The 26,476-nt window shown below is 37.5% G+C and overlaps 1 protein-coding gene and 1 pseudogene across 4 annotated transcripts; one reads left to right on the top strand and one right to left on the bottom strand.

The window, feature by feature from the left end:
• The first annotated feature begins 2,033 nt into the window (after positions 1-2,033).
• Positions 2,034-23,904, top strand: Zup1 (zinc finger containing ubiquitin peptidase 1). Of its 4 annotated transcripts, none has more exons than XR_011364881.1 (10): positions 2,034-2,261; positions 4,103-4,654; positions 7,527-7,631; positions 9,644-9,765; positions 12,293-12,461; positions 17,725-17,913; positions 18,192-18,357; positions 19,773-19,924; positions 20,063-20,237; positions 20,868-20,954. XR_011364881.1 is itself a non-coding variant. In XM_069986965.1 (10 exons), exons 2-10 carry the CDS (start codon positions 4,108-4,110, stop codon positions 23,707-23,709), a joined length of 1,719 nt encoding a protein of 572 aa, XP_069843066.1. In that variant the 5' UTR covers positions 2,035-2,261; positions 4,103-4,107; the 3' UTR covers positions 23,710-23,904. The 4 variants fall into 4 exon arrangements, 3 of the variants coding, with proteins under 3 accessions (XP_069843066.1, XP_069843068.1, XP_069843067.1); XM_069986965.1 differs by lacking the exon at positions 20,063-20,237 and adding an exon at positions 23,662-23,904 and having other exon boundaries at positions 2,035-2,261; positions 20,868-21,088; XM_069986967.1 differs by lacking the exon at positions 20,063-20,237 and adding an exon at positions 23,662-23,904 and having other exon boundaries at positions 2,055-2,119; positions 20,868-21,088.
• On the bottom strand, positions 18,742-19,337 carry LOC138803137 (rRNA-processing protein FCF1 homolog pseudogene; annotated as a pseudogene).
• Positions 23,905-26,476: the final 2,572 nt, after the last annotated feature.

Here is a 26,476-nt window from a genome sequence, read left to right as displayed (position 1 = left end):
AACCCTTAGATATGTATTTTAATGTTTTTTTCTTTCATGCATGTATTTCTAATGCATTTATAAGATTATCTCTTTGTTGCTTTGTATGTCCCTCCCCCACAGTATAACCCCTGCTTTCACTATATTTGATGTCAGTATAACTTGAGGAGGAGATGGGGAAAAACCAGTTGTTTAAGGATACAGGTGGAACTGTTGCAACAATAAGTACAAGTTTCCAAAACGAGCTTTACAACGTTAGTGGGGGGGGGGGGGAAGGAGAAGGATTGGGATTAGGGGGGGAGGGGGAAGGCTGGGCTGGGAAAGGATGTGAAGGGTAAACAAAGGAGGAGGCTGCAATGCTTGGTAAGAAATGTTCGCATTATCCTGCCCACGTAATTGTAACCCCTCTGTACAGTATGTTCACAAATAAAATAAAATTAAATTTAAAAAAAATTTCTGGTAGAGTGTGAATGGCTTGGTTTTGGTTGACCTCTCAGGTGGTTATTGCTCATTCTAGCTTCCAAAGTTTGTAAGCACTTGTTAGTTGTTTATTTTTTATCTTATACTGTTATTTTAGTAGATTGTTGAGAAGCAAAGAAATACAAATGTCCGGTTCAGTGTTCCATGTTTAACCATAAACCCACAGAATAATTTGCTGTTCTTGAAACAGGGTCTTGCCCGATGACTCAGGTCAACCTGGAACTCATGATCAAACAGTCCTGCCTCAGTCTCCTGACGGCTGGTATTAAAAGTATGAGCTACCCTATCTGGCACCCTGCAGAATAATTTTTTAAAACCTTATATTGTGCATCCATCAGATCATGTCATTCTTCTGTTTAGATATTCAGTAGTATTCTAGAAGGTCCTAGGTGATTTGACTAGTGTCTATAACTCTGACCTAATTTTATAATCACTCTTCCCCTTCTCCCTAATATTATATTCTGTTGACTATTTGTTCTTTTTTGAGTCATCTAAGTTTGCCTTCCTATTGTTTTAGCTAAATGAAATGTTGGTGCAAGATTTATTCATCAGCTCCTTTACCTCCACAAGACCTTTTTCTAATAACGCTAGTATATCTTTAACTCAGTTTTGCTTTATAGCTTTTTTTTTTTTTTTTTTTTTTTTGTCGGTCGTGAGGCCTGAACTCTGGACCTGGGCGCTGTCCTCAGCTCTTCAGCTCAAAGCTAGGTCCCCACCACTTGAGCTACAGCGCCACTTCCGGCTTATTTCTGCTTATGTGTGCTGAAGAATCAAACCCAGGGCCTCATGGTAAGGCAAGCACTCTACCACTGAGTCATCTTCCCAGACCTTTATCACTAGTTTCTTTCCACTATCTCATCTCACAAGAATGTAAGCTTCAAAAGTCCAGTATTTTGGTTACTATCGCAGCTCCAGTGCCAAGCATAATGGTTCTTATGGGTGATCTTTATTGTTGAATAAATAACTGGGAGAGAAATATAAATATGTACATATGATCTTGTAACCTTGAAAAAATGACTTGTCTTAGTTATTTTGAATCTATAGAACTTAATTTGAGCTTGACATGTAGTTATATAGCTCCTCTACTAATACAAAGAATAGCCTGTAACTCAATAAAGCTCTAAATAAAGGAGAACTATAGACACATTTGCCCTAGCATCGGGCCTTATGAAGTTTCTCAGACCTTAACATTTTCTGGATCTGAGCCGGGCACTGGTGGCTCACGCCTGTAATCCTAGCTACTTAGGAGGCTGAGGTCTGAGGATCACGGTTCAAAGCCAGCCCGGGCAGGAAAGTCCTTGAGACTCATCTCCAGTTACCACCAGAAAGCCGGAAGTGGTGCTGTGGCTGTGGTAAAGCGGTAGTCTTGAGCTCTGGTTCAAGCCCCAGGACCAGCAACAAAATAAAAATAAAATAAAATTCTGGGTCTAGTTTGTCTAGTAGTAAACCGGGAGGGAGAAGAAGTGGGGCGGGGGTGGGGGGGGGGGGGTGGGGGGGGGCCGGGGGGAAGCGCGAAAGAGATGAATAAAAAGACTACAACTCCCAGAATGCACTACAGACCCGCGTGGAGCAGGGCATGCTGGGATTCCTTTCCTTCCATGGCTGGAAGTGCTTTGTGTTTTTGAGTCTTCGTTTCATTTCGCGGTCGGCTGCATTTTGAGTGCGTGGCGGTCATCTTTCTCGTCTGGAGAGGGGCTGGGCGCCACGCTCGGACTCCTCTACCTACGAGGCCGCGGCGATTGCGGCGGCGGGACCCGGAGCGGGTGGAGTGAAGCACGGTGTCGGAGCCGCTCGGTTTCCGGGTGGGTGGACGCCGACGGTGGCGTCTTGGTTCCCGGGCTTCGAGCTCCGGCTCAGGGACGCGTCTGAACCGTCTCTCGTGTCCTCGCTCGGGACGTTGGGGCCCACTCGGGACGTTGGGGCCTACCCAGGCCCGGCTGCGCGCCTTCCGGCCCTCCCCACCCCCTCCGGGCCCCGCACCTGCTACCGGCCTAGGCCGATTTCCCACTCGCTGCGGAGGCCCTCGGGGTCTGGAGGTCTCCTCTCCGAGAAGAGAAGACACTGGGGAGTCGAGACACCGCCCTTGTAGAAGTAGAAACTAGTTTTTACCTGTCTGGAGAGAAAGGAGGAGCAGAAGGACAGCAATGTAGGGAGGTTTTGTAAAGCCAGGTTTCTGTAAACGGAGGGAACAACGTTCTCTGTTCTTGTGTGGGGGTTTTCCCCGAAGTACTTAGCTGAACGGTGTAGGAGAGTGGTGGTTGTGATTGCTTCTCTTGTTTGTTTTTCACCTTCATGTTACTAGCCCCTAAAGTCTACAAGAGATTGGCCAACCTAATGTAACCCATTTTGTAGACTGACACTGGAAGAGATGAGAAAGCCAGAGTGATAGAACCTGAGGCCCGAAGTCGGTTATCTAGGCTAGGAAGTGCTGTTTCCTACTATTGGTGTGCTTTCGGCTGAGAGTACAAGCTGTGGAGCAGACTGTACTAGCACTTTGAATACCACCATTTTCTGAGATCTATTAGCGCCAGGGTTTCCTTATGTGTGGACTGATAGAGTAGTCTTTATTAAGCGTGTAAAGCTGTTGAAGTGTTATTAGTGTTGATTCTCACATTAGGACATATTTATACTCCCTCACAATTTAATAAGTTTTAAAGTATTTTATGCGACTTAGTAGCTGGGCATGTATTTTTTTTTTTTAAATCTATCTATCTTACACTGGGGGGGGGGTCGAACCTAAGGACTCAAGTTTGCTTCTCTTCTGTAGTTGAGCCCCAATTACCTCTCTACCACTTGAGCTGTGCCTCCAGCCCTGCTTTTTGCTGGAAACAAGTCTAGCAGACTTTTCTGTCCAGGCTGGCCTTGAACTGTAATCTTCTGAATCTCAACCTCTTGATTATAGCCATGAGTTTGGCTGGATAGCTTTTTAAACATAATTCTTTCTTATTTTTAAATATTTAATCCTTCACGTTATTTTGTTTTATTGCTTGCACTGAATTCTTGAAATTATAAATTGGACATGAGGTACAGGTTAAGTGTTCCTTATTTAAAAGGTGCAGCATCAGAAATATTTCTAATTTTTGAATTTTTTTTGTAATTTTGGAGTGCTTACGTATGCATAATAAGATGTTTTGGGGATGAGACAACTCTAAATACAAAGTTCACTTTTGTGTCATATGTAGTGCACAAAGCCCAAAGGTGAATTTATACACTGTTTTCAGTATGCCTGTGTTTTGACTGCCACCTTTTACGTGAGGTCAGACACTGAATTTTCTAGTTGTGGCATGTCAACCCTTAAACTTCTCAAATTTTGAGAAGTGCAGATGTGGCTCAAATGGTAGAGCTCCAACTTTGAGCAAAATTTAAGAGAGAGCAAGGGCCTCAGTGTAAGCCCCAGGACCAGCATCAAAAACACAAAACAAAGATGTTCAGATTTTGAAGCATTTGGAGTATGAGTGTTTTATCATTCTGATAAAATTTTGTTTGAGATTTATAAAGTTGTATATTTTGGAACAGTAAATACACTGGAAATTTTTCCACAAAAATACAACAGTACCAAAGAATTGTCATATCATTTTGTGAAATGTATTTTCCTTTAAATCCTGGCTTTGAAACTTAAAAATGATATTGTGTTCTTTTCTAGCTACCATGCTTTGCTGTGATATTTGTGGTGAAACAGTAGCTTCAGAACCTGATATGAAGACTCACCTCCTAATTGTTCACATGGAAAATGAAATTACTTGTCCATTTTGCAAGTTGTCGGGGGTAAATTATGATGAGATATGTTTTCATATTGAAACAGCTCATTTTGAGCAGAATACAGTAGAAGGAAATTTTGAGAGGACAGACACAACACAGTTTGGGATTTCAGATAACAAGGACAATACCCTACAGAGTACTGGGGAAGTTAATTCAAGTGATCATTCGGCATGTGCATCTAACCCTCCAAAAAGTTCAGCTCAAAGCCTGCCTAAAGATGTTCCTTTAAAACAGGAAGCCTTTTACTCAGAAAACTTAACAGAATCTAGAAAAATGCTGAAAAGCAGGGAAAAGCAGTCTGGATTGTCTGAAATAAAAGGATCAACTTATGAAGCAGTGTATAGTCTTCCTGACTGTCCATTTTGTGGCAAAGTAGAGGCATGTAGTGACGATATGGAAATCCACATGAAAACAAAACATGCCAATGTTTTGGAAGGTTGAGTATTTATTATAAATAATTATAACTAACAGTCTCCTCAGTATGTGGTCTCCTAGAAGTTGTTTTTTTTTTAAGTCAGATGGCTGTAAATATGCTTTAAAATCCAGCTCATGTCCATAACATTGCTTACTTGCAATTACTGCAATATAAAAATACAATTATGAAAAAAATATTGATGCAGATACAAAATGTTTTAACTACATTTAAAATAATTGCAGAAATGTCCTAATTTTCAGAGGATAAACTTCTATTCAGTTAGTGAATTCTGGTTTGACTCTGTTATGGTCAGGGAATTATATCCTGTGTAATAACTCCTTTGAATCTATGGAGCCTTGTTTTGTAGCTAAAGTTATTAATGATCTATCTTGGTATATCTCCTGGGTTCTTGAAATAAATAAAAAGTATATTCTGCTTTGTTGGGTAGAATTCTGTATGTGTCAGATAGATTGTGTTGTTTTATGTTCAGATTATTTTCCTTGCTCAATTCTTATCTAGTAGTTCTGTCAGTTTTTGAGAAGAAATTGTTGAAATCTCCATTTGTAATGATGAATTTGTTTTTTCTTCCAGCTCTTATATTTGAGTTTTAAGAGTTCTTTGGGTATTTTGGATACAAACTTTTTATCAGACTCGTGTTTTGCAAATACTTTCTCCAGTATATGTATATGACTGATATTTTTGCTTTTTATACAGTACAAGTTTGGTTTTTGTTTTTTGCTGGTCCTGTGGCTTGACCTCTTTTGCCACTGTCCCTGAGCTTCTTTTACTCAAGGCTAGCACTATATCTCTTAAGTCACAGTGCCACTTCTGGCATTCACACAGTCTCAACAGATTTTCATGCCAGAGCTAGCTTTGAACCATGATCCTCAGATCTCAGTCCCCCGAGAACAGGATTACAGGTGTGAGCCACCAGCACCCAGCTTACAGTAGACATTTTTTAATTTTTATGCAACACATCTTCATTTCATCTTTGTGGGTCATGCTTTTGGTATTGTATCTGAAAACTCTACCAATTCTAAAAGTTTTAGAGATTTGCATTTAGCTTAACTCATTTGAATTAAATTTTGCAAGACTTTTTTTTTTTTGTAAAAACATAAAGTTGGTGTTTAGGTTCTTTTTTAATGCTGTTCTCTGACTGTAAGTTAAATGTCTTTTCCAGTTAATTTCCTCTGTTGTATATGCCATATATTTTGTCTGTTTTCTATGTCATGTGCTTTTTCAATTGCTTCTATTCTTGTTCACATATATTGACTTCTGTTGTTTTTTAAATATTTTTCCAGTAAAATCCTTAACTTCAGCTTAATCCATAGGTTATTGCTTACTTCACTTTTATGCAGGACTTAAATTTTGTTTTCTGTTTATTGTCTAAAGCAGAGTTCTGGACTCTTGAGGGCCTAAAGCACTCTCACATTTTCTTGAAAATGTTTATGTTCTCCTTTTCATATTTATTTTATTCTATTTAAATTGTGTGTATCTGTATACTGGGCTTAACACTGACTTTTTTGTATTTTAGAAGTTTTTACATCTCTCTGTGGACCAGTTTCCTGATCTTAATTTTTATTTAGTTGGCTATTATTCGTTGTCTTACTTTTAATAGCCATAATTTTGTAACATACCATTAATATCAGACAGGGAAGTTCTTCCCTTTTTCTTTGTTTTCAGTATTAACTGACAAGTTCACTTTATGGTTTTGCTTGAGTTTTAGAATAATTTTTCAAGTCCTATGAGAATATTGTTGAAATATTATTTGATATTAGATCAGGATATATCTTCACAGTAATCCATCAAGGCGGCATGAATTTTTATTTTCTTTAGAAATTGTGTTAGTTTTATTCCTATGTAGATTATAGTTTCTATTGCTTATGAGTTGGATGTTTTCTCTTATCTAATTAACTCTTGCAAGTTTGTTGACATACTATCAAATTCAGTTTATAACTATATCTAGTCTTATTTCTAATTTGTTGTCCATTGATCCCATCAGTTTTCTAAGTAGATGCTGTTAATGACTGCTATTATGGGCTAGTACAACAATTCCCACTGTTGAGAAATGCTTGACACCAAACTATTGGCACACTATTTTGAAAGTTTCTCAGTGTCAAGTATGTCAGTTATAATAGTATCAGGAGTCTTCATGTTTAGTTGAATAAGTAAATACTTGTTGTCATTAGAGGTACAAAAATCGAATGGAGTGGGTTTTAACTAATGCTTATATACAGTATATGGAGCAAGGCATTTTACAGATATTGAAGGTATTTTATCTAGTTGTTTTATTTATTTTCTCCACAGGGAACACGTGGAATCTAGACTGAAAAACAATCATGAGGGAGATGGATGAATGACAAAACTTTTAGGATCAACTTATGTATTCTATATCATAGGTTTTAATTAAGCTAGATACTTTATAGTTGTAAAATACACAAAAAATATGATGATGATTGTTTGAGATAGACTATTTCAGAGATTGGTCAGCTAATACTGATGATAATCAAGAATAAAATAATGTTACTGAGTGTCTAAGTTAGGGTGAAGGGAAAGGATTGTTGGAAGTAAAAGCAAAGAACCACCTCACTGGCATATTGAAGTAGCTAAAAATGATCACAGTGTAAGGACTTTGGATTCAGGTGCTGAAATCTTTGTAAATGAAAGAAAGTGTCCACCATTTCAGAAAATTCTAGCCACCAAGAAGGGGAATAGGATGCTATAGTCTAGTGACATGAGTTTTTGAAGAAGAAAAAAAGAAAACATTTGAAAGTGATAAAAGGAAGCATAGTTGACATCTCTTCTATTTCTAGGGTCCTGAATTGCATATGTATTATGGAGCTTTCTTATCTTGTGTCAAAATAAATCAGCTTTCTTCTGCCTCTTAATACAGATCAACCACTCTATGACTGTCCTATGTGTGGGCTCCTTTGTACAAATTACAGTATTCTCCAGGAACATGTCAACTTGCATTTAGAAGAAAGCACCTATAGACAAGGTATGTTTATGCATTTGAAGTTAAAAATACCTTATTTAATTTCTACTTCTTGCGTTTTTCTCTGGAGCAACAATATATAATTTGAGAGAACTCCTTTATCAGATAGAAATAACTCAGCTTCAGCTTAGTATTTAGCCAGTAAAACTGCTAAACTAGGAAGTTGCCAATGAGACTTAAAATTTTTAATTGCACATGAAGTATACAGATTCTATTTTGTTTGTTTCTGAAGGTGTATAGATAATTCTAGCAATGCAAGGGTCTTTAGCATTTAGTATCAGTGATCTAATATCAGTATCAGTGATCTCCATGCACATTACCTGCTTGCCCAACCTAACCCCAAGAGAAGAATTACTGGAGCAAAGAGACAAGAGTCTACTTTGAATGTCTCCTACTTAACTCCATTTGGTCTTCTACATTCCTTTGGGAAAATTGCAAGGAAGTAGGTAGAAGCTCTTCCTTCTTGCTCAGAGTATGATTGGCTTTCTACGTATATTATATACTGTAAGCCTGTAGTAGGTTGTGAAGAAAGATATGGTCCCAGCACATCACTACATATAGCCTCAGGGTATGGGAGGAAATAAACAAATTTTGGATTACATGCCCTAAGATTTAGTGGAAAGAGGACCAAATGGGAAGATGTGGCATCAGGTGAGAGATTTGAGAAGGAAAACTATTTGGTTGCTTAATTAAACGACCAGGTTGGAGGCTGGATATAACTTGTCTGTTTTGAGGAATGCCAGGAAAACAGATAAAGTATTGCTTGTGGGTGTGTCAGTGAGGATGTTTCCAGAAGAAATTGGTCAGTAAACTGATTGGGGAAGACCTTTCCTAGATGTGGGCAGGTCTCATCCAATTAAGTTGAAAGTACAGGTAGACCAGGAAAGGCTAAGTAGGTGCAGACTCACTTTGGCTCTTCCTTCTTGATTGGAACCTATTTCTCTTGCTGCCCCCCTGGTAATCAGATTCTTCATTCATCCTTTTTACTCAGGGACTTGCATAGTTGGTCCTTCTTCCAGGACTCTTGAGCCTTTGGACTTTAGACTAAGGCTGCCACCCTTACTTTCCTAGCCCTGGGCCTCCAGTTAGTTGAACCTCACAATTGGTTTCTTTGTCTAGGCTTCAGATGGCCTATCGAAGAATCTATCTCCTCATGATGTATACACAGTTCTTCCCCCACTCTCTCTTCTTCCCTCACATCTCCCCTACCTCCTCTCTGTTCAGTTTCTCCCTAGGTTCTTGACTAATATAGATATGAGGGAGAGAAGATACAAGCCAGAAGGCACTGATCCTGAAGGCCACTGGGAGAGAGGAAGCAGGGCAGGATGTTGTACAGTTACACAATTTGTTTGAGGCTAAACTCTTGTTAGTATTTAACACCTGCACTTTACAAATGTATACTTTTATGTGCCTTTGTTACTTAGTATTGCTTTGAGAAACAAATCTGCTATACTTGCATTAAGAAGCATCAGTGGGACTAAGAATGTGGCTTAGTGGTAATGTGCTTGCCTAGTATGCATGAAGCCCTGGGTTTGATTCCTCAGAACCACATAAACAGAAAAAGCTGGAAGTGGTGCTGTGGCTCAAATGGTAGAGGTCTAGTCTTGAGCACAGAGAGGCTCTGGAATAGAGCCCAGGCCCTGAGTTCAAGCCCCAGGACCAGTTTAAAAAAAAAAAAAGCATCAATGGGAATGTGTTACTTAACCATTTTAAATTTTATTTTCTCAATAGATAGTAATACCTACTTCATAAAGTTGTCATGAAGATGAAATCAGGTAACTAATGAATAGTGCTTGTGTAGTTTAAGCACTCAGTGATATTTTTTATTTAGATGTATGTCATTCCCTTAGCAGTTCTGCCAGATTTGTGCTCCATGGTTCTATGACAGTATAGGCATGAATGAACAGCAAATAATAATATTGACTGTACAAAATATTTCCTACTAAGTAAGCTCTGATTGTGTCCATTTTTAAGTTGACTTTTTTTAAATTTTTGAACATTAAAATATCTAATAGGCATGGATGAAGTACAGTGTTCTAGTGATCTAGAATTGGCTTTCCAGCTTCAAAAGCAAGAAGACAGAAAGAGGAAATCTGAGGAATCCAGACAAGAAATGGAAGGATTTCAAAAACTACAGGTATAATGATTAATAGTATTTAGAATATGTTGCTTTGGTAGAGATCTTAGTTCTCCAATATACTTACAAGACTTCAGACTATTATTTTTGTCCTTATCATTAAGCTATTTTTCTCTATGTCTAATACAGTTTATAAGAACACTATAAGTACTTATTTTGGCCAAATACAGTATCTGAAAACCTTCACATTCAATCCACAAGGTGTTATTTTAGTCCCTCCTCCTCCTTTACTTTGCAGATGAAGAAATGGGAAGAGATGGTTAAATCATTTGCCAAGGATTAGGTGGTGAAACTTATATTCAAATCTATATAATTTGATAGGACAAATTAGGGAACTGATACTCCAAATCTATTTTGATAGCTACTTAGAAATTAAAAAAAAATTCTGGTACTAGGGTTTGAACTCAAGGCCTGGACACTGTCCTGAGCTTTACCACTCTACCACTTTGAGCCACAGCTCCTTTTCCAGCCTTTTAGTACTAATTGGAGATCAGAGTCTCAGGGATTTTCTTGCCTGCGCTGGCTTTGAAGGGCAGGTCTCAGCCTTCTGAATAGCTAAGATTACAAGTTTATGTGTCTTCAATCTTAAATTCTTTTTTTTCTTAATTTTTTGTATTAAACTTTAACAATTTCAATTTTAGACATTCTTGTGGGAGGAGTTTGTTAGGGTTTTTTTTTTTTATTGTTTTTTCTCTATTATTTCCTCTGGTACTAGGCTTAGAACTCTGGGTTTCATACTTGATCAGCTTATTCAACTGGCTCACTTGGCTGACCCCTTACCACTTGAGCTGGCCCCCAGCCTTGCTTTTTTTGCTGATTATTTTGGAGATGGAATCTCATGATGGACTTTTCTGCCTAGGTTGACTTCAAACTTCAGTCCTCCGGACCTCACCCTTCTGTGCAGCTAGAACAGGCACATGCCACTAGTACCTGGCTGGGCATTATTGGAATGTACTTTTTGATGATAGATTTGTCTTAGGTGGACAGTAGCAGCTGTTGAACTAAATTGGTAGCACGTTAATGGATATTATTTCCCTTTTCATTTCCTTTTTTTTTTTTTTGGTTGGTTATGGGGCCTGAATTCTGGACCTGGGGCTATCCTTCAGCTCTTCTGCTCAAGGCTAGCACTCTACCACTTGAGCCACAGCGCCACTTCTGGCTTTTTCTGTTTATGTGGTGCTGAGGAATCGAACCCAGAGCCTCATCATGCAAGGCAAGCACTTTACCACTGAGCCATCTTCCCAGTGCCCTCATTTCTAACTCACAAATTTAACATATTTTTTTCTTTTGTGCTACTGCTTAATTGTTTTTGTTTTTGTTTTTGTTTTTGCTTTTTGCCAGTCCTGGGCTTGAACCCAGGGCCTGGGCACTGTCCCTGAACTTCTTTTTTGCTCAAGGCTAGCACTCTACCATTTGAGCCACAGCACAGCTTCCACCTTTTTTGTTTATGTGGTACTGAGGAATCAAACCCAGGGCTTCATACATGCTAAGGCTACCACTCTACCACTAAGCCACATTCCCAGCCTACTACTTAGTTTTTAGAGTGTTAATAGGATAGTACAAACAAAAAATATTTTAATCAATTAAGTTTGACAAGTTGGTATACTTCTCAAAACCTTTAATATACTGAGTGTTAAACATCTCTTCCAGACCTTTTTAGTTTTCATTTTTTGCCACACTTTACTCAAGGTATTGCCATGTGAGACTTGAGCCACACTTTCAGTCCTATTTGCTTTTAGTTTGTTTTTCAAATAAAATGTTGTTCTAACTTTGCTCCAGGCTGGCCTTAGACTGTGATCTTCCTGTCTCTGCCTTCTAATTAGCAGGAAATGTGGGCATGCAGCACTATACCCAGCCTCGAGCTTGTTTAACCTTCAGATCTTTTTTTTTCTGACTTTACACATGGATAGTTCCTTGAAATATGGTTTGGAAGATATGACTTAGGATTTCTTACTCGGTGTTGATTTATTTATATGCAAAATATTTTTACCATAATTGAGAGAGAAGAAAATTGGCTTTTGCTAAGGCAAAAATGTTTTTTGAACATTGTCCAAACAAAATGTTTTGAATATTTAAAGAGGTTTATCTTGTACCTTTGCAGTTGTTTATATCTCAAAGAAGCTTTTCCGTAGGTGGTTTTATGCATGCTATATGAGTTCTTAGTCCAGTGTACACAAATGTAAGTTCATACTAAACAGTATGATTGTCTGAATGACGATTTAGTAAACCTTCGCAAACTAACCTCAGAACCAAAGATTGACAAGTTTTCTTAAAAACATCAACATTCAGAATTCTTCTGCCTTTAGAAGAAAGATCGGTTTAGTGTAAGGAAAGCAAGCAGGTTTTTACAAAGAAGTGCTATCATAGTTATAGAAAAATGGTTAATTATTAAGTTAGGGACTTAAAAAATGACATATAAACCAGAATATTTCGGAATCAATTTCCAAATATTAAAACTGTAATAAGTTAACATCTCATTGAAGTACAGGGACGTGAAAATTAAGTAATTTGTTTTTATGTCCAAAAGCGACAGTATGGTTTAGATAATTCTGGAGGATATAAACAACAGCAGTTACGGCAAATGGAAATAGAAGTAAATAGGGGACGAATGCCTCCATCTGAATTTCATAGAGTAAAAGCTGGCATGATGGAATCACTGGCTCTTGGTATTGATGATGGGCAAACAAAAACTTCTGGTAAGTACTGAAACATCACTACCATCATTTTAATAGTGCATATGCCGCTGAAGTGATAGAACCAATTAAGTGTGTATGTTTTGATTTTGTTGTTGTTGTTGTTTTGATATTTCTGGGCTTTGAACTCGTAAGTTTGCTAGGCAAGCACTCTACCACTTAGGCTGCACTTCTCACTCTCCAATTTTTATTTTATTTTTTGTCAGTTGTGAGGCTTGAACTGGAGGTCTGGGCGCTGTCTCTGAGCTCTTTTGCTCCTATCGCCACTTACAGTTCTTTTAGTAATTCATTGGAGAGAAGAGTCTCAGGGGACTTTTCTGCTCTTCCAACCACCATCCTCAGGTCTCAGCCTCTTGAGTAGCTAGAATTACAAGTGTGAGCCACAGGTGCCCGGCCCTAATTTTTTATTTTTTAAATGTTTTTTGAAGGATCTGTAGACATGTTTTTATAATAAGATAATTTATATTGTGTAATTTGTTACTGGAAATCAATCTTTGGAGTTTTTATTGAGTGTTTATGTTGTTCTAGATTAATGCTATCTAATAGAAATATGATGTGAGCCTCAAGGAGTTTTAAATTTCCTAAAACCATTGAAAACAAATATTTAAAAAGGTAAAAGAAGCTCCTCAACTTGAAGTGAATTGTGTTTTGATAAGCCCATTGTACACCAAAAAAAATCCTAAATTGAAAGTGCATTTAATATAAATAAACTACTGTATATCACAGCAAGATAGTGTTCTGCAGTGTACTGGTTATTTTTTGGGGGGGGGGGCGGTCGTGGGGCCTGAACTCTGGGCCTGGGTACTGTCCCTCAGCTCTTCAGCTCAAGGCTAGCGCTCTACCACTTGAGCCACAGCGCCACTTCCGGCTTTTTTCTTTTTTTGCTTATGTGGTGCTGAGGAATCGAACCCAGGGCCTCATGCATGCAAGGCAAGCGCTCTACCACTGAACCACCTTCCCAGCCCCAGTGTACTGGTTATTGACCAGTTATTTTCCCTAGAGTCTATGGAGCTTACCTCACTGCATATCCATAACTCAGGAAAGGGTCAGAGATCATGGTTTCTACTGAATACATATTCCTTTCCTACTACTACTGTAAAGGGAACATCTTACTGAATCAAAGTTATGTCAGATTTCTGAGAAGTACAAGTTGTCATGTCCAAAATGAGCTTTACAGCGTCGGTGTGGGGGGGGGGGGGAGGAAGGGGGGGGAAGGAGAAGGATTGGGATTGGGGGGGAGGGGGGAAGGCTGGGAAGGGATGTGAAGGGTAAACCAAAGGAGGAGGGTGCAATGCTTGGTAAGAAATGTACGCATTATCCTGCCCATGTAATTGTAACCCCTCTGTACAGTATGTTCACAAATTAAATTAAATTTAAAAAAAAGTTATGTCAGATTTATAAAAATCAAATTTTAGGAGCTTAAACCCATGATCTCAACTTAATATTAAGATTGAGATTGCTTAATTGGTTGTGCATTTTTCTAAAATTATTACGTATTTTATACTTTATAGCACATCTCAATTAGACAAGCCATATTATAAATGCTGAATAATAATGTAGCTAGTGGCTACTCTGTTACCCCACAGTTTTGGATGTTAAGAAGTTTGTATAGGGACTGGGAATGTGGCTCAGTGGTAGAGCGCTTGCCTTGCATGCATGAGGCCCTGGGTTCGATTCCTCAGCACCACATAAGCAAAAAGAAAAAAAAAAAAAGAAGTTCGTATATATTCTAGCATTTAACTCGAAATAAATATCCTTTTGTGTACTGTTACAGATTCTGAATGAGGTCATTGTGGCATAGGTTAAATAAGTTCCCAAGGCAAGGTGCCACGGCTAGTTATTGACCTCTCTGGATTTATGATCAAGTCTGCTTTGTTCCAAACCATGTTTTTTAGTCTTAACCACATATGTATTTATGTCTGTAAAAATATTCTACATGTATTTAATCTACTCATACTATGTTTTTTAGTCTTAACCACTTATGTATTTATGTCTGTAAAAATATTCTACATGTATTTAATCTACTTATACTATATTTAAATATACTGATTCTTGTTACTACACTTTTTCTGCTATATCATATTTCCCTATATGAATTCCATCTTACCTGTTTTCACAGACATAGACCTTTTAAGTTATTTCTAGTTATTTGCTTTTAAATTTACAAAAATTAGGAGTTTCTCTTAATAACTGCATTCAGAACTGAATGCTCAGTTAAAGGGTATGAACACCTTCAGCTTAACCAAGTAATTATTTTCCAAAATAATTGCAATCTACATTCACACTAATGTGTGAATAATTATATGTGTGAATTAATATGGGAATACTGAGTGATTTTTTTTTTTTTTGCCATTTAATGGAACATGAGGTGAAACATACTCTATACGTTTCTGAGTGTTTCTGAGTTAGCTGAAAGAAATTACTTATTTGCTAACTCTGTCTCTCTATATTAGCTTGTCTTTATTTTTTATTTCTGGGAGTCCTTTAATTGTTCAAGACACTAATCCTTTGTTGGGTGAATAAATGTAAATACAAGACTACAAGTCTATGATTTGCCTTTAAATGTTGAATGTGAAGTTAATTAGAAGTTAATTTTTTTTCTCTGTTTTACTTTCCCCCCCTTTTAGGTGGGTACATGTGTTTGAGCTCAGCCTCACAATTGCCTGTCTTTTTGCTAGAGGTGTAGCTCAATTGGTAGAACTACTTATTTTGGAGATGGATTCTGGCAGACTTTTCTGCTCTGTTTGGCCTTGAACTGCAATCCTGTGGATCTCAGCTTTCTGAATAGCTAGAATTACAGACATGAACCACTAGCCTCTGGCACATTTTGATTTTTAATTTCACTAGGAATTGTGGGAGGGGTGGGTGGGAAGGTAGGGATCTTTTTTTTTTCACTTGTAACAACATTTCTAAGGGTTCCTTTATCTCAATACCAATTATTGAGCCTTTGTTTTCTCTATTTATTTGTAATACCACATATTATATATTTTTATATCCAGGAGTCTGTTCTGAAAACTTTTTTTTAACTTCATGGGTTTCCATGTTAAAAAAGTATAATGTGTCACAGGACATTCCAGCTGATACGAAATATGAACCATTAGGGTACAGGGGAAAAAAACATAAAAATGTCTACTTATATTAGTGTTCTATAGTACATTAGTGCATATAGCTTAAAATAAAAATATTTATATAAGAATAAATGGCATTATTCCCCATCTTTTTTATAAACTTCATTGAAATTTAGAAGTGATTGATTTGGTGGCAAAGACTTTTATTATTCTTTAAGTTTATTGAAACAACCATTTCTTAGTGTCCATTTATAATATATACTTGCAATTTTGTTTGTATTTTAATCACAAACAAAAGTAAAATAATTTGGAAAGTAAAATACTTGATTATGCGAAAATTTTCCCTTAAATCAGTTACATGATGTGATTACTGAGGCAGTTTCCCAATAGCAAAGTACTCCTAATTATATGTAATAAGGATACCTATGTATACCAAAGTTTACGTTTGTCCTGCTCTTTACTCACAACATTTAGAACTCAGTTGTAAACATTTTAATTTTCTTTTTCTTTAAGTGCCAGTCTATTTTTCTGCGTTTTTTGGAAATGGTTAAAATGATCTGTATTTCTGTTCTTTATATACTAAGCATGACAACTACGATAGGTTCCTTTTGACTAATTTATTCACCTTTTATCTACCTTCTTAAAGACCAAAACAAACAGAAGAAACCACTTTTCTTATCCCCTTCATCCAAGTTTAAAATAGTGATTTTTCTTTTTGGTATACCACATTATGAGAAAGAATGGGCTACATAAGACTACCGATAGGCCTTCACAGAATCTACGGAGTAAATAAAATATACACAAGGAGCTAAAATATTCTAATATGTCAGAATGTAATCTGGAAGTACTAGGAGTCACAAAGAATAAATGCAGTGATTGTTCTGAAAAAGGACCTCTGAAGGCAAGAGTATTTGATCCTTTAAGGATTTTATATGTAGGATTCTAACTATAAGGTGATTGTTCTAATTGGAGGAAAGGGACAAAATCAGGTGTATCATTTTTTTTCCCACCTGAACTAGGATTTGAACTCAAGGCCTTGTGCATACTCGCTCACTTGCTTGATAGCTGGCTGGCTGCTGGCTAGCAGTGTGGTTATGATGCCTCTGGCCTGCCTCTGGCCTACCTTTTTTTTTTTTTTTTTTTTTTTTTTGGTAATTGTTGTTTGTTTGTTTGTCATGGGACCTGAACTCTGGGTCTGGGCGCTGTCCCACTGCTCTTCATCTCAAGGCTAGCACTGTACCATTTGAGCCACAGTGCCACTTCTGGCTTTTTTCTGCTTATGTGATGCTGAGGAATCAAACTCAGGGCCTCATGCATGTGAGGCAAGCACTCTACCACTGAGCCACCTTCCTGTGGCCTACCTTCTTGCTTATTTTAGAGAGAGTTTCACAAACTCCTCTGCCCAGGCTGGCTTCAAACAGTGATCCTGCAGATTTCAGCCACCTGAAAAACTAGGATTACAGGCATCATCTCCAGATTCTTGGGATGAATATTGTCTTAATAACATTTATTTATCCATGTTATAACACTTGCAGTCTGGGTTCATGAGATTTCAAGTATTGTCACAGTTGTCTTTTTGTGTTCAGTGTTTGTTTTAGTACAAGATATGTACAAAGTGAAAGACTAGAACTGAATTAAAACACCATGGGCAAAATTCGATTGTACAGTTAGACCAGAGTCAAGATTATGGCAAGAATAGTGATCTAAAATAAAGTTAAGGTTGAGGCTAGCTTGCTGTATAATTTCATATACCATAGATTGATACGATCCCATGAGGTTTGCAATACTGGGGAATAACAGCTAAGGACCTTGTGCATGCTAGCTCAGGACACTGCTTAAGAGCTACATGTCCACTCTTGTCTTTTGTTTGGAAGCAAATTGATCAGAATTAAGTGATTTCTGAGTGGTACCATGTATAGCAGCAGATCAGAAATGAGGGCATGCATTCAGCAATTGTACTTCCCTTTGCCACGTCCTACAGATACTGAGGTAATATAATTTTATTTCAGTGTACCCAGTAACACAATCAGCAATAGGAAACTTGGATTATAACAAGAACATAAACTTGAGGGTTATATCAGAGAGAAGATTTAAAAAAATGGATGGAGTGATAGGATTTAGCTGTAGAGCTGGAGGTTGATGTTAGAAATATATAATATAGCTCTTTCTAAATCCTCTTAATTTCTTTTCTATTTTAGGGATCATTGAAGCTCTTCATAGATACTATCAAAACATTGCCACAGATGTGAGGCATGTGTGGCTTTCTGCAGTGGTGGATCATTTTCATTCATCTTTAGGTGACAAAGGTTGGGGATGTGGTTATAGAAACTTCCAGATGCTACTTTCATCATTATTACAAGATGATACTTTTGATGATTGCTTGAAAGGTATGCGAAATATGGTACTCGGAACTGAACAAACGATAATATCTGTGATAAGGAGTGAATTAATGCATAGCCTGAATAATGAATAGCTTTAACAAAGAAGCATTGTAGTGAAAATTTATATAAAAAAACTAGAATTCTGGTTGGAAGGCAAGACATACTGGAAGATAACAGAAATGACTGAAAAACTAGTATAGGATCCTCTAATATAGGATATACTAGCAAACAAAATCATTAAGTGACTTGAAACAGCCTTATAACTTGTTTTTATATAATTTTAGGTATGTCTATTCCTTGCATTCCAAAAATTCAGGCAATGATTGAAGATGCGTGGAAGGAAGGTTTTGATCCTCAAGGAGCCTCTCAACTCAATAACAGGTTACAGGGAACAAAAGCTTGGATCGGAGCATGTGAAATATACACACTTCTGACCTCCCTGAGGGTGAAGTATGTACCTAGAAAGCCTCGTTAATGTTGCTGCCATAGCAGGGAACTTCTTTTGTTTTTGTAAACTTTATTTTTTTTAATCAAAGGAACAATTTAAGGATGAAATTAGATAGCATTAAAAGGAGTAAAACCCAGCAACTTATTTTCTATCTCATGCTTTCTCTACTGCCAAGTCCTGTTTTTCAGAGGCAACCATTATTTACCTTTTTCTTTTTTCTTCTTTAAGAAAAAACAAATTAAAAAGTGAGTGTATTTAACTATATTCAGCTCATAATAGAGCCAGTGAGTGAAGAGAATAATAATCATGCTGATTATTGAACTGGTATGAACTGGCAATAAAGAAAGTAGGTCCAAGGAAGGTAGTAGAACTGTGTCTTGTAAGAATTAGAACTGAGGGGCTGCATAATCATCTGACCTCCACTTGATGTTGTATCTGTGATGTTGTATCTGTGTACACGATAGGAACTCTAGGGATTTTTCAGATTCTTCCTTTAAGGTCACAGTCAGCTGTAGCCACAGTGTAACATTTGTGCTGGGGTTGCTCTTTGAACTAAGCAGTCATCTGCATAGGTTCCTTTGTGTGTACATGGTCATCGTTCAAATTGTTGATCCTTGACTATTAGAACCACTCGATACTTCTGTCCCAGTTTCTCAGTTTCAGACATTACACAGTCCGTTATGCAAGGGATAGATACACTTGGCATACAGACAATCCATCATTGACTGTACTAAGTCCAGTTTGCCTTTAATGGAAAAGTTGATAAAGTTGCTATTAACCAGGATGTGGTAAGGTGGGCCCAGCTGTGTATTATATTGGAAAAATAAGCAGGAAGGATGTTTGGGGAACTTCTCTTTCCTTTAGTACATTAGGATCCTTTTTTTCTTTTTTAGGCTTTAACCTATCCTTTAAGTTTTTCATCTCTCAGACTAAGTATTCTTTTCATGGTCGCATACTTCCTTGTTTTCTTTTGCTTCCCCATATTCTCACCGCACTCTTGTCTGTTCCGGAATCATTGTCCATACGACCTTTTTGGTTTTTTTATGTGATACTGGATTTTGACCTCATTTTCGTGCTTGTTGGGAAAGTACAACTTGACCCAAGCTCCCAGTTTTTTCTACCTCTAGGTTATTTTTCAGATCAGATCTTTCCCTTTTTTCCCAGGCCAGACTCAACTGCAAGTATCTCTTTAGCTGTTCAAGGAGATGTTTATATGTTAGAAAAAAAATGTAACCATTAAATCAACCATCAAGCTCTTGGTTATTTAAATATATCTTCTAAGAAAATGGCAGTTTTCCAAATAGACAATAAAATTTTAATTTTTTCTTTGTTCTTTCTTTGTATATTAGATCATTATATTGATGAAAATATTTTCAAAGTACACTGTCAGTAATCCATTTTTGTCAATTCTTTATAGGTGCCGTATTATTGATTTCCACAAGCCAACTGGTCCCTTGGGTACACATCCTCGCTTGTTTGAATGGATATTGAACTATTATTCTTCAGAGAGGGAAGGGGATTCAAAGGTCGTATGTACATCTAAACCTCCTATCTATCTACAACATCAAGGTGAGTTTAACTCATAGCTAGTGGTATTAATTTATAAGACAGCAAATCATCTGTTGCTTTAAGTCAGATTAAGAGATTAGAACTGAGCTGGGAGTACTGTGACGTACTCTGATTTCCAGAGCTACTTTGTCATTTCAGTACATTTTCGGGTAATGAATGATGGTATTCCTGGCTTCTAGAGGGCCTTTGTCTTCTTTCGTGGTTCATACTTTACTTCCTTCAAGTCTTTATCCAGAAGTCACTAAGATGAAGCCCTCCCCACCAGCCGTCTCCTTATATAAAAGCACAGCTCTACCCCAGACTGTCACCACTGGTATTTCCTTTACTTGTTTATCTTGTTTATAGAGGGTCTCTTTCTATTAGAATAGAAGCTCTATGAAGACAGGCACATTTGTCTGTCTTGTTTGCTGATAAATAACTTACTACTGGGATAGTGCCTGGAATGCAGATATTTAACAAATACTGTTGAATGGATGGTCTGAACTGACAGAAATAAAGTGAAGCAATCACTGTTGAGGGTGTGGAACATAAAGATGAAGTTCTCTATTCTGCTATTCTAGTATATTTAACTTTATTTTGTTCACCTTTTGTTTTATGCTAGGTAAATATCTAGTCCTTTCCTTTGATATTATTTCAATGAGAAATTGGGAAAGGAAAAGTGACATGTGGTAAAATAGCTGCAGAATTTTTTGTAATGGAGTCTTTAAAAAATCTAAAAGTAAGCAAAAAAGTGAAAGGAAGTAGAACGAATCATTTGTTTTAAGAGATCTCAGATACATAAACATCAGAAACTAACAATGTTTATATTCTAAATGCACTTACATATATCCACATGCTGTATAGAGTAATTATACCAGAATAATTATACAATATTTGTGTGTATAGCATAGATATTATATATATATGCATATATGTGTGTGTATTATATATTATGTTTTCACAGGTCATAGTCGAACAGTTGTTGGAATTGAAGAGAGAAAAAATCGAACATTATGTTTACTGATATTTGATCCTGGATGTCCTTCTCCAGAAATGCAGAAATTATTAAAACAAGATATAGAGGCTAGCAGTCTCAAACAGCTTCGGAAGTTTGTGGGAAATTTAAAACACAAGCAATATCAAATAGTGGCAGTAGAGGGTGCTCTTTCCCCTGAGGAGAAAATTGTAAGTATCTCAGTATGGGAAGCTTGAGTGGGCCAAATATTATTTTTTATTTATTTTTATTTATTTATTTTTTGGTCTGTCGTGGGGCCTGAATCTGGGCCTGGGTGCTGTCCCTCAGCTGTTCAGCTCCAGACTAGTGCTCTATCACTTGAGCCACAGCACCACTTCCGGCTTTTTCTGCTTATGTGGTACTGAGGAATCAAAGCCTGGGCCTCATGCATGCAAGGCAAGCACTCTACCACTAAGCCACCTTCCCAGCCCCTATTTTTTTTTTTTTTGGGGTCTGGCCGTGGGGCTTGAACTCTGGGCCTGGGTGCTTTCCCTCAGCTCTTCAGCTCAAGGCTAGCGCTCTACCACTTGAGCCACAGTACCACTTCCGGCTTTTTTCTTTTTGCTTATGTGGTGCTGAGGAATTGAACCCAGGGCCTCAGGCATGCAAGGCAAGCGCTCTACCACTGAGCCACCTTCCCGGCCCCTTTATTTTATTTTTTTTACTGGTTATTTTTTTTAATCTTATTGTAAAGATGCTGTACAGAGGGGTTCCAGTTACATGAGTACATTGTCGATCATTGTTACCCCTTCCCTTGTTGTTATCCCACTATCCCTTCTCTCCTTCACCTCCCCCCACCCCTCACATGCCCAAAGTTGTAGTTTGTTTCCAACATACTGTCCTATGGGTATCATTGTTGCAGTGGGTCATCCTGTGTCCTTGTTTCAGGTTTTGTTTTTCCCCAAATGTAGTTTAAAATGTTTAAATTCATTTTATCCCTTTGTGTTTATCCTATTTCATTAAATTGAACAAATAGGTTTTTTTTTTATAAATTTCTGGGCTGAACATTTTAAACTTAAGTGGTACTTAAAAGACTTTCAGTTGCTTCACTCAGCTTCATAAAAAAGTCTCGTTTTATCATATGTAACAATTTTTTGTTTTTTGTTTGTTTTTAGTCAGTCGTGGGGCTTGAACTCTGAGCCTTGGCACTGCCCTGAGCTCTTCAGCTCAAGGCAAGCACTCTACCACTTGAGCCACATTGCCACTTCTGGTTTTCTAGTGGTTAATTGGAGATAAGAGTCTCATGGACTTTCCTGCCTGGACTGGCTTTGAACCACGATCCTTAGATCTCAGACTCCTGAGTAGATAGGGTTATAGGTGTGAGCCACCAGTGCCCAGCTGTAACAATTTTTAATGCCTTGTGATGGAGAAAGATTCCTTAAACCTAACTCAATCTGATAACCTATTTTTTCTGGTTTTATTATTACTATCAAAATTCTATTCTTGTGATTCCTTGGGTTCTGTGTTGTATGCTTGGTAAATATTAATGATTTAGTGAATGTAGCTCTTGCCTTTATTCAATTAATTGGTATTAGTTAACTGGCATATTGCAGCAAATTTTCTAGGAAGTGAAAAATCTCCACTTGTTGTAACTGAAGCTATATGATAGCACATTAAGTCTGGAGGATGCATAGGCCTCGGGATATTAATCCACACATTGTTACCATAGGGTATTTCATATTGATGATTTCACTCTAAAGCTAAATGAGATACACAACTGGAAAGAACATGGAAACTAATAGGATCTTGGGGGAGGGGAAAGCAATAAACTTTATTTGCAAGGAGAAATAGCTAATCTTTTTAACCTAATAATTTGAGATGTAAGGGTAAACTATTCAGTTTAATTATAATGCTTCAAAAAGGTTCCTTTTTCGTCTTTCCCTCCTTTATTTCTTCCTCTTTCCTTTCTTCCATGCTGGTGCCTAGGCACTATCCCAGTCCCTGAGATTTTTTTTTTTTTTTTTTTTACTCAAAGCTACCACTTGAGCCAGTGTTCCACTTCTGGCTTTTTGTGGCTAATTGGAGATTAAAAAAAAAAAAAGTCTCATGGACTTTCCTGCTTGGGCTGGCTTCAAACTTCAATTGTCAAATCTCAGCCTCCTGAGTACCTAGGATTACAGGTGTAAGCCACCCACTCAAAATTCATAAGATTTCTATGCAATTACTTAAATACCAAATTGTACTCTTAGGGTTTGTTTGTTTGTTTGTTTACCTAACCTCTCGTTTGGTCATATTAAGTTAGGAGTTCATTTTAATTATTTTAAACTATGAAGATGTTTGTTTACCAATGATAGACCTATAGTTATATCACTTGAGAGCTATATCTCAAGTTAAATGTTATGGAGTCATAAAATTTAACCACAATAGACTAATCATAGATATAGTACAATCAATTAAATATAGCTTTCAAATAATTTTTAAATTTTTTATTATTATGAAGATGAGTATAGAGGGGTACAGTTATATAAGTCAGGTAAAGAGTACATTTCTTTTTGGAAAATGTCACTCCTTTCCTCTCTCCCATATTTTCCTTCCTGTCCCCACCCACAATTTGTATAGTTCATTCTCAACATAGTATCTAATGAGTACCACTGCTGCATTTGTTCACCCTTTGTCTCACCATTTCTGTGCCCATTACCCTCCCAAACAGATAAACGAACAAACGACAAAAACAACAAAGAAAAATTTCTTGTTTCCATTTCTTGAAGTTCATTTTCAAATAATTTTTTAATTCCTTTTCAAGGCTAGAAGACAAGCATCTCAAGTCTTTACAGCAGAGAAGATTCCTTGAAGAATAATGGTAGAATTAATTATACTTTGTTTTCCAAATTCAGACATTGAGTTCGGTAATATACCTGAATTCCCTTAATGTTAAGCATGTTATTTAAGTTTCTATAATGCCTTTACTCATAGTGTATCATTACTTAGTAATTATTTCAATAAAACATCTTGTTTGTAATTATTTCAATAAAACATCTTGTTTGCATTATTGGTTTTTTTTTTTAATCCATGTTTCAAATATCAAGTTTGTATCAGGTCCTAACTTGTATTCCATCAGTTTCTTTAATCTTCCATTTAATTCTTTCAGAAAGTACTGTCAGTAGCCCGATAAGGAAGCTGCAGCTCTGAAAGGTTAGGAATTTGCCCAAGAACCTGATAATGATCCAGAATACAAACCTTGGCCTCTCACTTTGAAACATCTAACACTATACCATTTGGCTAGCTTGGCCATTACGGTAATCAGATTTTTCATCACTGTGACAGATACCTGAGAGAGGCAATATCAAGGAGGAAAGATGTATTTTGGCTTATGGTTTCAGAGGTTACTGTACATTCTTGACAGCTTTGTTGTTTCTGGGCCAGCTGTGAGGCAGATATAGTGGAGCTAAGCTGCTGGCCTCATGATGGCCAGAAGCAGAGACAAAGGGGGCTGTAAAAAAGGTATACCAACTTGGGCTGGGAATTGAGCCATGACCTTGTTTATGCTAGGCAGTTGCTCTAACTGACTTATAATCTCACCCAGGATATACCTTTCCAGAGGCTGGGAATGGTGGTTAGTGGTAGAGTGTTTGCCTAGCATACATGAAGCCCTGGGTTTGATTCCTTAGTACTTCATAAACAGAAAAGGGTAGAAGTAGTAGAGCACTAGTCTTGAGCCCAGAGAGGCTCAGGGACAGCTCCCAGGCCCTGAGTTCAAGCTCACAACTGACAAAATAAAAATGATACACCCTTCTAAGGCATGAAACCAGTGACCTGCCCATTCAGTCACTCACCTCGTTTCTACGGCCGCCCAATTCTATCCTATTAGGATTCCATCCTTGGATCAATTGATGGTTAGCTGGATAAATATGTTAATCACAACCCTTATACCTAATTGCTTTTCACTTTGGACATGAATTGATCATCTGGGGCCTAGCCTTCAATACATGCACTTTTATCAGCACAAACTCATGTCCAAATAATAATTGGCACTGCCCAAAACTACTACACCTGGTCATGCTTGCTTAATTTAGTGCTTCCTGACCTGCTCAAGTCTAGATTAAGTGTCCTAAATACATGACAAAAGTGTTATGCTCACCATAGACTAGTGATAGACTTCCAGTCTAAGTGCAGGAATTAAGAATTCATCTGATATATTTTTATTTGGTAAAACAGCAGCATTGGACTGACGTTTTATGTTTGTTTTTTGTCGGTCGTGGGCTTGAACTCTGGGCCTGGGCACTGTCCCTCAGCTCTTCAGCTCAAGGTGAGCGCTTTACCACTTGAGCCACAGTGCCACTTCCAATTTTCTGAGTGGTTTATTCAAGATAAGAGCCGCAGGGAGTTTCCTGCCCGGGCTGGCTTTGAACTGTGATCCTCAGATCTCAGCCTCCTGAGTAGCTAGGATTACAGGTATGAGCCACCAATCCCTGGCTGAAATTTTTTTTTAATTGTTCCTTTTCCACAGAATTTGCCATGTGCTATTCTATGGCCTCTTGTAGTGGATTGTATCATACTACAGGCTATATTTTAGTCTCATTTCCTGTTTACCTTCTCATATTCCTCCCTTCTGTGAACTATGCCTACTTTTGATTAGTACACTTGAACTTAAAAATACTTCTCAGTAAATGAAAATATTTTAAAGAAGTAACGCTAAAGAACTTTAAGGTGTCTGGATAATCCCCCCTTCCCTTCTCTGCCTATCATTTTTCCTTAATTCAAATTAATATTTTGTGTTGCTTGGATGTGAACTTAGAAATTTGTCCTTGGTTGGTGAGCTCTCAACAATTTGAGCCATGCTTCTAACCCTTTTGGCCTTAGTTGTTTTTCAGATAGGGTCTCACATTTTTACATGGAATTGACCTCAGACCATGATTCTTCCCCCTCATAACGGAGTACAGCGTTGCTCACCACATCTGGCTTGTTCTCTGAGATGAGAGTCTTGTTAATTCTGCCTGAGCCAGCCCTAAGATCTTCCAAACTCTACCTCCTGAGTAGTTGGGATTATACTTGCAAATCTCTTTACCTGGCCCCACAAATTAGTTTTGATTAAGGAAGCTGAAAAGTAACAAAAGGGCTAAAAAAAAATGGAGTGTCTCTATAGACTGAGTGATTATAGAATTATGAACATTCACCCAGGGAAGAGTATATACACATAATACACCACAATTGCACACAAATATCACACACAGGCTTGATAAAGCAGTTATGCAGGATTAAGAAAGCTACATGTAGCTGGCTCTGTGGCACAATGGATAGTGCATTGGACTTCTAGACAAGAAAGCTACATGTTCTACCTCCATTCTTACAATGCTAACAAAATACATGCTGGAATTAAGGAGTTTTCAATATGTGTTTTGTTGGTTTTTTTTTTAAATCTCCACATCCCCTCGATACTTTATAGAAGTCTCAAAGAGGCTCTGTGGATTAAAATCTGAATTGTGAGATTTATAGAGGATACAGTATACATTCCACTTACTGCAGTCATGAGAACAGTGATGTCATTTAGCCTCTGGAAAGTCTTTGGACATCTTTCTATAAAAATTGTATGAAATGTCAAGTTTGGTGTTTTCAAGGAA

Source organism: Dipodomys merriami, unplaced genomic scaffold (assembly GCF_024711535.1).
Source record: "Dipodomys merriami isolate MVZ:Mamm:240054 unplaced genomic scaffold, mDipMer1.0.p SCAF_335, whole genome shotgun sequence".
Lineage (NCBI taxonomy): Eukaryota > Metazoa > Chordata > Mammalia > Rodentia > Heteromyidae > Dipodomys > Dipodomys merriami.
Note: the sequence above shows the minus strand (reverse complement) of the source record. Positions and strands in the feature narration are given on the sequence as shown.